Genomic DNA, 15692 nt, shown 5'->3' on the forward strand with positions numbered 1-15692 from the left:
TCAATTTACATTTCTTATGGGAAAATTCGTTTCAACTTACAATTTTTCGACTTACAACCCGTCTCTGGGAACGGACCAAATTCGTAAGTCGAGTCCCCATTGTATAAGAGGTAAAACCAAAACAAAGAAACTCAGTTGGACCCTTAATAGATGAGACTAACCAAGCTATAATGGATGATGAAAGGGCAGCAAACACACTGAATAATTTACATCAGTGTTCACACTTGAAAGGTTGGATGACATCCCATCACCCACACAAATATTTGAAGGCGGAGAGGAGAATGAATTTAGGGATATACTCATAACATGCATAATAATTAGAAAGAACATTGACAAACTAAAAGACTCAAAAGCCCAGCTGTAGATGGAATCCAATACAAAGTCTTAAAGAAACTGGCAGAAGAACTATGCCTACTGTTGAAACTACATTTTACAAGTTCTCTGGACCAAGGGGGTAGCCCTTTAGATTGAACATATGCAAATGTCACCCCTATTTTAAAAAAAGGCAGAAAGAGCTCAGCATAAAACTACTGGTCTATCAGCTTGACATCACACATCTGCATGCTCATGGAGAGAATCCTTAGGGAGGGAATCATTCACCATCCTTCAGTGAACAACCTTGTACAGTCGACATAACATGGGTTTTTCAAAAACAGAACCTGCCCTACACATGTAACGTACGATTATATTATATTATTGAGTAGATTAGATACACGGTGTTTAGTGGGTTTCATATTTATTTAGTAGTCTTGGATACAGTAGTGTCGTAGACGTTGAGACGGAGCTTGGAGCAGAGCAGAGAGCTGAGTGAGGCCGGAATCGTGGAGCTCTATGTGGGAGAGGGTTGTAGCGTGATCCGATCCTAGTCTGCTGTCTGTTCTGTGTCGAAGCTGTAGCATCTTGGGGTTGATTAGAACTGCATACGCCGAGTGCTACATTCTTGACTGGAAATTGTACTGTTGGCTATTTTCATATCACTTGCTTATATTCGGTGACTACACCTCAGCTTTCTCCAACAGGATGGAAAGAGTGTTACCTATAATTAGGGAAAGGATTTGAGTATGAGATATTGGAGCGAGTATAAACATTACTCGCTACAGAACTCCCCCTGCCAGGGAATGAAAGAAAGGCAATACAACACACATTTGCTCACATTTTTGGAAAAGGTAACCAGCTACTCAGACAAAGGCCTTCCGGTGGATGTAGTATACTGTACATGGATTTTGCTAAAGCTTTTGATAAGGTACCACATGAAAGTCTGGCAAGGAAATTACAGGCCCATGGAATAAATTATAAAATATTAGAATGGATAAAGCAATTGTTGAAGGAAAGAAAACAAAGGGTCGTGCTAAATGGAAACGAATCTGAATGGAGAAATGTGATAAGTGGTGTGCCACAAGGGTCCATTTTGGGACCTACCCTTTTTGTCATATAAAGATGAGAATATTACAAACCACATCATCAAATTTGCAGATGACACAAAGATTTATGGTAAAGTGGGAAATGATAATGATATTGGTGCCTGAACATGAAATCCATAAATAGTCAAAAGATTGGCAAATGCTTTTTAATATTGACAAATGCAAGACCAATCATGTGGGGCATAACAATCCACGCCACAACTACCAAATTAATAGCATTACATTACTGCAGATTGATGAAGAAAAGGACCTTGGAGTCAAAACCCACCACTCATTAAAAGTTGCACAACAGGTGGGTGCAGCAGTCAGAAAAGCTAAAAAATCTCTAGGAATAATCTTGCATACTTTTGACTTTAGGGAAAAGAAGATAATGGTTCAACTGTATCAATCTCTGGTGTGCCCTCATTTGGATTACTGTATCCAAGCATGGAGACTTCATCTTCAAATGGACATAGCTGTTCTGGAGAAGGTGCAACACCCAGCAACAAAAGTCATTCCAGGGCTAAGTCATCTCTCATATCAGGAACAGTTGAGGGTCACAGGGCTAACAACACTGCAAACCAGGCAAGACAGGGTGGATCTCATTGAAACTTTTAAAATACTAAACAATTTAGAGGATGGTGATCCTGACAATTTCTTTAAAAGGTCAGATGTACCACAAATAAGGAGCAACAGTTTCAAGCACAAGCCACAATGTAGAACTGAGAACAGGAAATGCTTTTTCACCCATAGAGTTATTAAATGGAACTGCCTACCCACCGAAGCCATAACTGACAAATCTGTCTTTAGTTTTAAAATACACTGTACCTGGAAAAATTTGTCAAGGCAAATGGTGGGGGGGGGGGGGAAAGAAACCCCCTTTGACATGACTTCCTGTCATGTCTCACTTCCTGTCCTCATCGAGGTCACTAGGATTAGTGGCCTCTAACCCTACTCAGGGTTAAATCCAACCTGATTTACTCAGGTAAAATCAGGTAATTCAGGTATAGAACTTGCATACTATTACACTGGGAGCAACTTTAATTTACTGATTAATGTCATCAACAGCTAATATCGTGTCAGAGACACTTGGACTTCTCACTGATTGATTAAGCAGCAACATACGTCAGCAATCCTGTCTTAACACTTAAGGACAGCCAGTCACCAGGACTCTGCTATCCTATCACTGCCAGTTGCATGGGACTTGGGTGAGTTCCTTCTTGATACTCAGGAACACTTAATGACATGCAAAAGTATACACTAGTAATGACATACACATAAACTGATCATGTGGTATGTGTTACATACACAATCACCTTCCTGGCTGAATGATGTAACATCACTTGATCACCGTTAAACTTACACTCAACCTCCTCCCATTGCAGGTGAGCAATGAGATGAGCATGAACAGTAAATCAAGATAGAGTTCCAATACTTACAGTATACTTATTGGCTTTCGCACCTCATACTTGTTCAGCTAATGTAGATCTAAATGGTCAGTTCCTTGAGGCAGCTCGCTAGTGGGCTGGCATGCTGGTCTCGTCAACTTGCATTGACCATGTGTGTAGTATCTTTTGCAAAATCACTCACACACATGGTGGCTGGCATTGGACATACAATATGGCTGGTCTGCGCAGGGATGGCATGAGAAGTGCTCTCGGCAACGAGGTGACACATGTTCAGTAGGGCAATGGGTTGTGACTTAAGTCTTTATGCTAGGTGCAGGCTTCACTATTGATATGTGCAGTTTATCACATAAGTTCACATGTGGTTAGCATAAATGGTTGATACGTCAGTGGCTCACACAAGGATGAATGGCAGACACAGTCATGGCTAGAATTTATCTACTGGTATCTTCTCTCAGACATATTTAAGCTTTACATGCTTTAATCTTTTTCCCCTGCACTTGGCATAAATTGCACTGCAAACTGGGTTAATTTTATTGGTCAGTTATTTTAATGATCATTTAGATAAATTAACATAGACTTAGGCACTCCACTCTGCTGCATCTGAAATGTACCAACATAATTTCTTGTTAATTTTTTTTTCAAATTACACTGTGATTGCCTAAAATATTTGCGCTGCAGGATTCCTTGCCACTTGCAGATCATTTTACGAACAGTTGAATTAACTTGACATTGCCTGAGGACTTAGATGATGTGGTTTAGCTATTGTCCAGATAGCTCTACCCAGTATGTCTTATATTAACAGCAGTCCTGGCGGAAATGAAGGTTGGGTGACAGCTCACAATACTCCAGTTTTCCAGGACTTTGTCTCTGATTTCCACCAATCAGAGAATCTCTATACAACAGCATAGGATATGCTAACCCAGAGATCAACAAAGATGTGCTAACCCAGAGATCACGTTGGCTTGGTGACGTCATGACTACATCATAGCAGCGTCTTGGCCTGCTAAGGCAGCCATGGCTGACCTGATACATGATAATCCACTATGATCATCTGGAGCAATATACCACAGTCAACATTGACCAAAATAGTGTGGATCTGCTGCTCGCTTATATAGGAAATACAACTTTCCTCCACTATCTCCATATTGACTGGACCTATGGTGGCTTCCATAACATCAAAATGCTGCTTATGTCATGGGCTCTCATTAGTCCAAACATGGCAGGTCTCAATCCAATACTAAGGAAGCCAGCAGTTGTGTGCATTACTGTACACTGTGAGTGCATAGGGTTATACAGTGGTACCTCGCATAACGATTGCCCCAAAAGACGAATATTTTGGGTAACGAACGGCCCGATCGGCGTCAAATCGTCCCTTATGACGAACGCTGGTTTGAGTAACGTCAACACCACATGGTGGGGTCGCGCTGCTTCTTGCACATTCTTAGACGCCTCCGACGATGCACATAAATTATGTTGTTCTTGTTTAAAGATGCTAATGATGCTGGGATATAAAAGGGTGACTACTGAGATGTTGCAAAGCATTGACGTTTTTGTAGGAAAAAAAGAAATGAAATGTCTGATATACAACAAATGTCAAAAAGGTTCGTTCGGTGTTCGGCAGGTAGGCTGCTCCATTATAACAATCTTTCTTTGTTTCAAATGTGTTCCATTTGTTTTTTATTTGTCATTTGCGTCTCAATAATGGAGAAGCCTACCTTACATACACTGAATAAACCATTATGACATTTTCCTTTCTTCAAATGTGTTCAATATTTATTTTTCATTTGCCTTATAGCAAAAGGTTCGTTCGGTGGTCGGCAGGTAGGCTGCTCCATGTTTCTTACATACAAAAAACGTAAATAATAAAAAAAATGAAGAATGTTGAAAACCAGTACAAATGTCAAAAAGGTTCGTTCGGTGGTCTACAGGTCGGCTGCTCCATGTTTCTTAAAAAAAAAAAAAAAAACGAAAAATAAAAGAACTGTTGAAACAATTTGAAAAATGGACAAATGTCATAAAGGTTCGTTCAGTGTTTGTCGGGTAGGCTGCTCCATTATTGAGACGTAAGTGACAAATACAAAACAAATGGAACACATTTGAAACAAAGAAAGATTGTCATAATGGAGCAGCCTACCCAACAAAAACTGAACGAACCTTTTGCCATAACGAATATGAAAGACAAGGGCTGCTGGCTGGGTTAGTACTGCGTGAGCAACTATTTGTGGCACACGTGCCTCTGGCTCTCAAACACCTGTCCCACACGGTGTTGAAAGACTGTGCTCAGTCGGTGCAATTCAGACCCTTTTGTTTGAAGAACATAAGGGTCATAACATTGGTGAAGCTAGGCGCAATAAGGGCTTAACACAACGGTCGGATGCCAGTGATACAGCACCTATGAGGATGATACAGCAAGCGTATCCAGGTGTAGCTCTGAGCCCCACCCTTGCCATCTCTAATGTATATAGATGATACATAGATGAATCGTTTTCTGCGTTCAGTGATGATGCATCTGATACAAGTAGCATAGATTAACAGTGTTAGCGGCTTCCATGGTGGTGGTGTTCATTGATATTTTCAAGAATACCTGAATCTTTTCTTGACTGATGGACACTCTTTGAGGCTAGCTGAATCTCTTCCTGACTGATGGACACTCTTTGAGGCTAGCTGAATCTCTTCCTGTGTGGGACCTTACAAAGCGATCTTTTCAAGACTACCTTACAAATTGAGCTTTTCCTATAATCGTTTCAATACTACTTTATGCTTTACAAGCTTGGCTACATACCACCTACAAGTACTAAAGCCAAGGGTGCACGCAAGTGCGTTATTTGCAAGCACACATAACGATGAAACAAGAAGCAAAAATCTATCTGTAGCTGGTGCAAGGAGAGCAAAGTCGCGCTGTGTACCATGGACTACTTCGTTGACTATTATGCACCTCCAAAGTACTGAGTGTGTAATACAGTGTGTTACTGTGTAAATAGTATGTGAAACTGTACATATTGTAATATTAGTGAATTTTTACCACGTAATATTGTGACAATAAACATTTATTGTGGACACATTACTGACACATGTATCACAGTTTCATGGAAAATTATGAACATTCTACTGTATACATATTGTAAAGGTCACAAATATGCATCATATACGATAAATGAAACAAATAAAACCGCATTGGAAATGCATAGAAAAAATATTTGAAAATATATTTGTGGCAACACGCGGTGCTTGAATGGCCTGCGCGACCGTGTCTGGGAGCTTCACACACGGGCGACCAGGCCCTGATGACGTCACAGCGCACCTTGTCCACGCCCTCACAGCCAAAGTAAGTGGAATTTGGTAATTATTTTTACATAGACATGTTCAGGGACGGTAATTTATCATTTTACAAAGAAAAATTTTATTTTGGGGAACATTTGATGTCATGCACTCTGGGGAAATTTCACAATAAACACAGTGCATCACACTGGTTACATGGGGGGACACTCGTTTTGTATGACGTCCGTTTCACATGACGAACATGGAACGGATTAAATTCGTTATGCGAGGTACCACTGTATTACCAACTCACATTGCATATGCAGCATTGTGCAGCTTGAAGTCAGAGGTGGAAACTGAGAGACCACTCTCACACCATATATCCATCCATTGTGATCCCCCCATATATATAATGATAATTCATTGTGTCAGGGGACAGGAAGTCAGAGTGTATTCATACATGTTAGGCCTAACATTACACAAGGGTGGCACAATGAGGGTGGTGGTGCCCCCTCCCCCCCAAAGGTCAAATTACTGACTCTGCCCAGGATGCAACCCCACAACAAGCTGACTAACTCCTGAGTACCTACTTTCTGCCAGGTGAACAGAGGCATTAGGTGAATGGAATGTGCCCAACCATTTCTGACCCACCCAAAATATAATCCAAGTATTCCCATATATCCATTCACCCACCTCATCTGACTATTCCCATATATTCATCCAGTTGTCACCCACCTCATTAAAGTGTTTCCATATATCCATCCATACTGAGTATGTGTCTCATTCCTTTCAGTGTTCTGTTGCAATTCAGTTACTCTCCTAGTCATCCTCTTTAAAGTTTTTGAACATAGCAAATCTATTTAAGTGCTTTTTCTCCCATCCTGTTCCAGTGCCATCTCATAAATGTTAATTTCCTCACTTTCCACTACTCTGCCCACTTTCCCCTACTCTGCCCACTTTCCACTACTCTGCCCACCTTTCCCTATTCTACCCACTTTCCACTACTCTGCCCACCTTCTCCTACTCTGCCCATCTTTCCCTACTCTACCCTCAATAGCTGTGGCTCTCATTCCACCAAAGCTTCCCAAAATCTGCACACCTCTTTCTATGCCTCATTGTCTAATGAGGCATAGTCCAATAAATAAATTAATGAATTATATATATCAAAGATTTATCACTAATCTTTATTTTATTAATTATTAAATATTGCTTTGTAATATTGTTATACAATTTTATACAGTACAGTATTGAGATTTGTTCATTATTTGCAATGAAAGGTATTTATTTCAGTGACAGAATGACAGTAGATGATTGTCTTAGCCACACCTGGATGACCACACCGCTGCCACCTCTTCGCCCCTCTGTCAGTACAGAGTCTTATGAAAACCAAGAGGAAGAGTCAACGAATTACCATGTCTTTGACTCCTGTGATTATCGTTCATCATTTCCTGCCTCCAATGAGCACTTGTACCCATTGCCTGAGACTGACCATGCAGACTCTGCCTATTCCAGTGACTCCAGCAGCAGTCCAACATTCACTGAAGGATACAGCTCCCTGGTGGTCCCACCACTCTGTCACTGTACCATCCCAGAAGAACAACACCAACAACTCCAGCAGCAGCAGCAACAGCAGCAGCATCAGAAGCATGGAAGACCACAAATGGCAATGAGTAGTATTTCTATGCTAGCTCGAAGGCAGCGCAACAAAGGTCACCATTTTAGTGTTGATATGGAGGAGACACTACGATCTTTGCGCCAACACCAGCCTGTGCGGGCTACCAGGCGTGCATCTCTGGTCCTCGATGATCCTAGGTACCTTCACCAAGCTGCACAACATCTTCATGACATTGTCAGACCAGTGGCTGAAGTTCAACGCCCATTAATTGAGGAAGGAGTCCTTACACGAGACTCTGATGTAGATAGTGGAGTCTCCTGTCATGACTGTGAAGAATCACGTGTTGAAAGTCAACGATTATGTCACTCGGAATCATATGATGGTGGTGATGCTGCCAGTGTAGTGTCTTGGGATGACTATGCTGATCTTGGGGGACGTAGGCCTTCTGTTAACCAATTTGATCCAGCTACTTTATGTTCAGTTACAAAACCATGGGAGAAATTGTGTAATGGCTCTGTTTCACGAGCCATTACACAACTAACTGTGAAAAAAGTTCCAAACAATTCTGATCTTAGAAGCTCAAAGACTGATCTTAGAGGCTCTAAAGTTGACCTAAGAGGCTCTCGAAATGACCTTCATGCTTCCAAGTCAGACTTAAGAGCATCAAAAGTTGATCTTAGAGCATCAAAAGTTGATCTTAGAGCATCAAAACTAGATCTCAGGGCTTCAAAATCTGATTTAAGGGGTTCAAAATCAGATATACGAGCATCTAAATCTGATCTTAGGGCTTCTAAGGCTGATTTAAGAGCATCAAGGCAAGATCTTAGGGCATCAAAACCAGATCTTCGAGCATCTAGACCTGATCTTCGAGCATCTAGACCTGATCTTCGAGCCTCTAGACCTGATCTTCGAGCTTCAAAATCAGATCTACGTGCTTCAAAATCAGACTTAAGAGCATCCAAAAGTGACTTACGAGCCTCAAGAACAGATCTTAGAGGATCAAGGACAAATCTTACTCTCTCTAGGTTGGACCTTGCCCATGAAACCTTGGACAATGAGTGTGTTGTGGAGGATGAGGGGGAGGATGTGCTCCGCTGCGACCTGACACTGCCCAGACGTAAGAACATTGACATGTCAGCTCTTGCGCCTTTCATGAGGGGTAACTCCCTACACATGAGTTTCCGGACGCCGAAGCGCAGGGATATGAACATTTGATGACACTTACATCTTATGACATCACTCCATTTGTACTTAATATACGATGATGCTAATGTGTTCTAGTCATAACTTATGTAGAATATGAGTGTGTGAAAGTGTATACCGCTGCTTGAGTGTTTGATAAACTTCAAGAACATGTCTCTTAGGTTTCTGTTAATAATGTATGGTATACAGTACTATGAGAACTAGATTTAATATTTTATCCCAAAGTCAATGTCACCAAAGGCAAGGAGATTAATGTTACTATTTCTGACTGCAAGTGACTGTAGTGGAGGTGATCAAGATGTAAAAAATTATGCTTGTATTCTGAAGCATAGTAAGAAAAACAAAGCTTCATTCCATGAGGTTACTTTTCCTCCTAATGATGACAGACTGATGATGTCATGTGCTACTGATATTGCATTTATCAGATGAAAATGTACTAATGAAATTGGGAGCCCTTTCCTGCCTCCTTGGTTTCTGCAGATCACCGAAATATTACCATTATTGATTTTAATTGTTATGTATTTGACAAAATAAGTTAATATTTTATCATAATACATGAAGAGTAAATGAGACCAATCATGGAATACAGTACTTGAATAGCTTGTAATAATAATTGGTCTTTTTACTAATCATGGGCAAAAGAGGCTTTCTACCATACCACAAGCTGTGTTCTATGGACCTGGTGAATTGTGCTGGCATGCAGCACTTGGCCCGTCTGAAGCACTCTCATGTACATATTATCAATGATCTTTTCAAAGAAGAAACATTTCCAAGAAAACATTCCCCTATTAGTGAAGTACTGTTTTCGTTTAACAAATTGCCTTAATACTCTTAGATAGTGATTTGAAATCACAAGTACATGGTGTATCAAAGAAAATATTGAAGTTGTACGACGGAATCAAACCCACATTGTCCATTCGATTGTGCGTGTACCTGGAGAATCCAGGAATGTGGGTTTGACCCCATCATATGGCCTCAATATATTCTCATTGATTTGAACTAGAATGTATTTTATATATCAAAAGATTGCATGTGGTATTTGATGACTTTGTTACAATGTGAAAAAATTTAAATTAATTATGAATGTTAGTAGAGTCTTAATGCACACTGAAGATCACTCATTCACTTTAACAATCATGCAGGTGCTATAGTAATTAAAGTTCTTATAGTTCTATATATTTTTGTGGTTATCTTTTATCTTTATCTATTATTTATAAGATTTCTTAATACTTGTATGGCTTCATCATAAATATGATACATTCTTGTAGACTTTTTATGAGGTTTTCCTTTAGTAGATAAGTTAATAAGACCAATACTATGTTGATTTATATAACTCAAAATTATCATAAAATAATCAGAATTATACAAAATATTTAATCAACAATTGTACATTTATAATTTATTATATTAACATATTTATTAACCCGGATTCGGTGATGGAAATGGAGGTGGAGGGATGTTAGCTATCCTTTGTTAACACTTCTGTGTTCCGATTATGCTAAAATACATCATTCATACTGTCAGTAAACCTTCTGATGATGTTCAAACTCATCATCCAATTATTATTAATAAACATTCACATGTTCATTGCCATGCATAATCTATTATGAATACACTTTTATTTCTGAAGGGAACCTGTCGACTCCCTGGAACTATTGGACTGATATTAGCTTTATTAGTTCGGGGGCTTTAGTCATATGGAGTTGTCAGCCTATCGGGAACCATGAGCCAGAACATGGTTTCCTCAGAGAGGCGCAGGGAGCAATGGCCAATAAAAACCCCACTGTTTGAGAGTATGTTCATGTCTGCCATTGACCGGGATTAGGCACCCAGAAAGAATGGTGCCCCTAAAACAGACCCCAACTGGTAAAAATTGCATCTGGAGACTGAAACAGAGCCTAAAAATTTCCTCCTAAGAAAAACAAGGAGTTAGTTTAGTTCATTTATGCACCCCATACCCATCTTGTGGACAGTAGTGGAAAGGGTTACAGAGGCACATAATGGGCTCAGGGACTAAATCCCACAATTCATTTAGCTAAGCAAGTTGCAATCTTGATAATCTTGTTACAAAATTCAGTGTACATCATTAAATCAACAATGGGCTCGAGACCGATCACAAGTACAGTTTTTAAATTAAGCAACTGACATATGTGGAGGGCTAGTGTCACAATTGATATGTTTGTCCTGCACTCCCCCCAAATGCAGTGGGCAGCAGAGGATAGGTTACAATCACTTAGTTACTACCTACAGTTAGCAAACTGGGGACATTTGGCTAAGATTTCTGATGGCAGATAATTTTGAATGAAATATTTACACATCTCTGGAACATTTGTTATAGAATTGTCTCAGAATTCACGTATCTTTTCGCACTCCATCACATAGTGACGGACGGTGTGCGAATAATTTTGTTGACAGTTTACATTTGGTCAGGTCTACATCAGCAGATAATGAGAATTTCCAGAAACACTTGTAACGGGTCCGTCTAATTACCACAAGCTACACAAGCTTCACAAAGCTTCCTGGCAATACGTTAGTAATGAATAAATATGATATGTTAGGTTAGGCTGACCTAACCTAACCTAACTTAACCAAATCAAACCTAACCTAACCTAACCGACGCTTGGATCGTCGACTTGATTTGGCGTCACCAGCTCTTTATTTTCGTCTAATTTCTTTATAAAAAGATTCTTTTTCAGATTAAAATTATGTTTTTTTGTGTAGTACATTCAGCACCAACATTATAATGAGTAAATATATCATATTTATTCATTACTAACGTATTGCCAGGAAGCTTTGTGAAGCTTGTGTAGCTTGTGGTAATTAGACTGACCAGTTGTAACCGAGTTTAAGCTGAGCAGTAGTAACATCTAGATGTTTGCTGATTTTATTGGATGATCCATAGATGTGTGGCTCCTCTTTCATGATGGTATGATAACAGATGGAATTACTGGTGTCAATTTCACTGCCTCAGATCTACAAGATTTTGTTGAAGTTCTTGGTGTACGATTGCTCTCAGACTTATTGACAATCCAAGGTTATACTCAATTTCTCCTGTAAAGGCAGATTCTTTGACTAACTCATCAGCACTATTATGCATTCCAAGGCCAACATGAGATGGAGACCGACATGACCATGTCGTGGCTCAGTCGATTAAGGCCCGTCTGGGATCATCCTGGATGTAAGTTCGAACCCTCATCACGGCCTTTTTTATAAAAAAAAAAAAGTGAGCATCATCACCCTGAAGCGGTCCATAGAATTGCCCAAATGTACCCAAATCCTCCTAGCATTACGTAAGTAATGAAGAAATGTGGTATATTTACTTACAATAATGTTGGTGCTACACGCAGAACGTGAACAAACCTATTTTTACTCTGAAATAATCTAATTTCATAGCGAAATTAGAAGTAAATATGTGGCAGGTGACGCCATAGGAAGTCAACGGTCCAAGCGACAATTTTGTGGAGCGACTTATCCAAGATATATGGTCGCCTGGAGAGTGTTTGCTGCCATAGCAGCCTCTTGTACACAGTGATCCAGTTGTCACACTTCATGGCTCAAATTGTCGCAAATTTAATTGGTGATATTAATAACACTTTCCTGGATTTTCGACTTGGAATTACGGGCGTTTTCCCTAACCGCTTGTCGGATCACGACGTAAATCTACGGTGCGGTTTAAAATATTGTAAAAAATCCAGTTTAAATCTGATTTACTTGGGGTTTGTTTCAAACTCCGCGCCATGAAATTCCCGTTCTCTCGGGTAGGCCGCAAGTCACGTCGGCCTACTAGGTCACGTGACAGGCCCATTGTTTTGTTGTCACGTAGAGCGATCGGATCTCTCTCCCCTCGGCCTCCCCTCGGCTCTCCCCTCGCCCAACCTACACAATGCAGACACAAAGAAAGTTCAGAAAAGAAAACGAGTTTGCAGGGCAGATGGAACAGTAAGACTACAGCAGGTTGTGGTGAACAAACCACAGGCAGTTGTTGACTACAATAAGTTCATGAAGGGTGTTGACCACTTTGATCAAATGGTAAAGTATACACCATTTCGCCAGGAAATGTCACAAGTGGACCACAAGAAAACAAGAAACAAGAAAACTTGTGACACTTGTGTCACAAGTGTCACAAGAAAATAACATTTTATTTCTTGCAAATGGCATTGCAAAACGCTTATGCATTGTACAAGGCCAACACAGATGATCGAAGGAAACTAACTCTGCTCCAGTTCCATGAAGTTGCTATTTGGTCTTTATTGAAATTTGACAAGGCAGAGTGGCCTGCAACAACTACACCATCTCCACATCTAGTTCATGCTCCAAACATAAATGATGACACTGGTCCTGTGTATCCTGCTGCTGACCCGTCAACACCTGGCCCGTCGGGTGTAAGGCACCCTCTCTTCACGTCTACACCTAGTGCTGAAGCTGAATCTGATGAAGGTAATTCATATTTTTTTTTTTTTTTTTTTTTTTTGAGATATATACAAGAGTTGTTACATTCTTGTACAGCCACTAGTACGCGTAGCGTTTCGGGCAGGTCCCTGGAATACGATCCCCTCCCGCGAAGAATCGTTTTTTCATCCAAGTACACATTTTACTGTTGCGTTAAACAGAGGCTACAGTTAAGGAATTGCGCCCAGTAAATCCTCCCCGGCCAGGATACGAACCCATGACATAGCGCTCGCGGAACGCCAGGCGAGTGTCTTACCACTACACCACGGAGACTGATAAATATGGCTAATATTCCACATTAGTGTTTGAAAACAATAGTGAGAGCGACGATTCAGACAGTAGTTTATTGCCAACCCAGAGACAACAGCGACGTGTTGTTATAGCAGAGACTCGCCTGAACTATAAATTGAAACATGAGCTGGTAAAAATCCCCAAACGTCGCAGGTGTGAAGTGTGTTCAAAGTCGGGTATCAGGAAGGAAACTGGTATAGCGTGCAAGACATGCGATGTTCCACTTTGCGTCATACCTTGTTACACCACTTATCACAGGAAAAGGGTGTATTGGGTGGACAAGAAATAACCACCCACACCAGCTTCACTCCACCTAGGAACATCTGTTGAGCAACTTCAGGAATCAGTACCTGAAGGAGGTGGAGTGGAGATAAAATGCTCAACTTATTTTACTACAATTGTCTTTGCTTTGGTAAGTACACATAATTGTCTTAGATTGTTTCAGTATTGTAGTCTATTTTCTTAGGAATATTTTGATACCTAAATGAGAACTGTAGCACGAAAACTAAAGTAAGTATACACGAAACAAGAGAAACTTTTTTTGTGGGTGTTGCGGGTGTGAGTTGGAGTGTCAAGAGCGGGTTCCGGTTGTGTGTTTTCCGTCATCTCTACAGCTGTGAATTCCAAGGAATTGTATTTGATATGCATATGTCTGTGTAGCGAATTTTATTCCGAACACTATACAAAAAAAAAAACGGTGTGAAACAAGTATAAACTTGAAAAACATGAGCAAAGTAAAAACTTTTGACGCTCACGGGTACAAACACGCGTAAGATTTTAATCCCCGCAAATTTATTTGACGCTGTGTTGGCCAACTCTACCCATGTTCTTATAGAACTTTCTATTGCAAACACATTGCTATAAAAATGAAATACGTAGCTCCAGAAATAATGTCAGGACAGTGAAATAAGTATAAACATTCAAAGCGCTGCATCACACCAGTGTCGTCGCTGCTGAAATCACGGCTAACGCTTCGCCCAGTTCCCACACTCGTGCGGGTCACCCGATACCATAATTAGACATTGATAGGCATATGTCTGGGTGGGGAATTTTATTGCGAGTTCAGTGATATCAAAATGAGCGCTGTAGGATGACTGCGAAGCTGGCAACAAACGAAAGAGTATGAACATTTACTTCCTGTTTGGGTGTCACGGCGAGTCATCTTCGTGTTTATTTACTTCGTGGTGGGATACCAAATGCTTGGGTGACATTTTATGCATATGATCTTGTAGAGAATTTTATTGCCAACGCATTGATACCAAAATGAAAAACGTAGCTCGAGAATTGATGTTAGGAGCGTGAAAAGATTATAAACTTTTTTGTGTTTACATTTGAGCGCCCAGAACGCCGCGCGCACAACCCGCTTTTTTTTCCAGCTAGTGCCGCGCACACTAAAGTGTTAAATTAACAAGTAGAATGTGTATTGAATTTTGTAACTAGCTCATCAAGATTGTAACTTGCTTAGCTAAATGAATTGTGGGGTTCAGTCCCTGAGCCCATTATGTGCCTCTGTAACCCTTTCCACTACCGCCCACAAGATGGGTATGGGGTGCATAATAAATGAACTAAACTAAAGAATGTGTATTTATAATAATATCTTCCATAAACAGCCACTAAATATTTAATATTTATTAAAAAAAAACGTGTCTGGAAGTTAAGGACAGTAGTTTAAATAGCGAACGCATACCAACGGATAACGTTAGTATCTATATAACAAAATTATTGTCCTGTGGAGTTGATTTAACTTCCAGACACGTTTTGTTTAATAAATATTAAATACTTAGTGACTGTTTATAAAAGATGTTATTATAAATACACATTCTACTTGTTAATATCACCAATTAAATTTGCGACAATTTGAGCCATGAAGTGCGACGACTGGATCACTGTGTACAAGAGGCTGCTATGGCAGCAAATACTCTCCAGGCGACCAGAGTTAGGCAAGGAGATGCAACGAGAAACTTCATTGGCAACTCAAATAGAGGAGGCTAATAAAGAACTAGAAAAGTATAAAGAAGAAATAAGAGATGTATGCACAAGTTGTAAAAGAGAAAGAGACAATCAAGG

The 15692-nt window shown here is 40.1% G+C and overlaps 1 protein-coding gene across 1 annotated transcript in view; it reads left to right on the forward strand.

Moving 5' to 3' along the window:
• The window catches only part of LOC123773024 (uncharacterized), a 204794-nt gene extending 194646 nt beyond the window's left edge, over positions 1 to 10148 (forward strand). Inside the window, exon 7 of the mRNA XM_045766555.2 lies at positions 7358 to 10148. Within this exon, the coding sequence (XP_045622511.2) occupies positions 7358 to 8897 (1540 nt within the window). The 3' untranslated portion in view covers positions 8898 to 10148. The remainder of the gene's footprint in view (positions 1 to 7357) is intronic.
• The last annotated feature ends 5544 nt before the right edge of the window (positions 10149 to 15692 follow it).

Source organism: Procambarus clarkii, chromosome 1 (assembly GCF_040958095.1).
Source record: "Procambarus clarkii isolate CNS0578487 chromosome 1, FALCON_Pclarkii_2.0, whole genome shotgun sequence".
Classification (NCBI taxonomy): domain Eukaryota; kingdom Metazoa; phylum Arthropoda; class Malacostraca; order Decapoda; family Cambaridae; genus Procambarus; species Procambarus clarkii.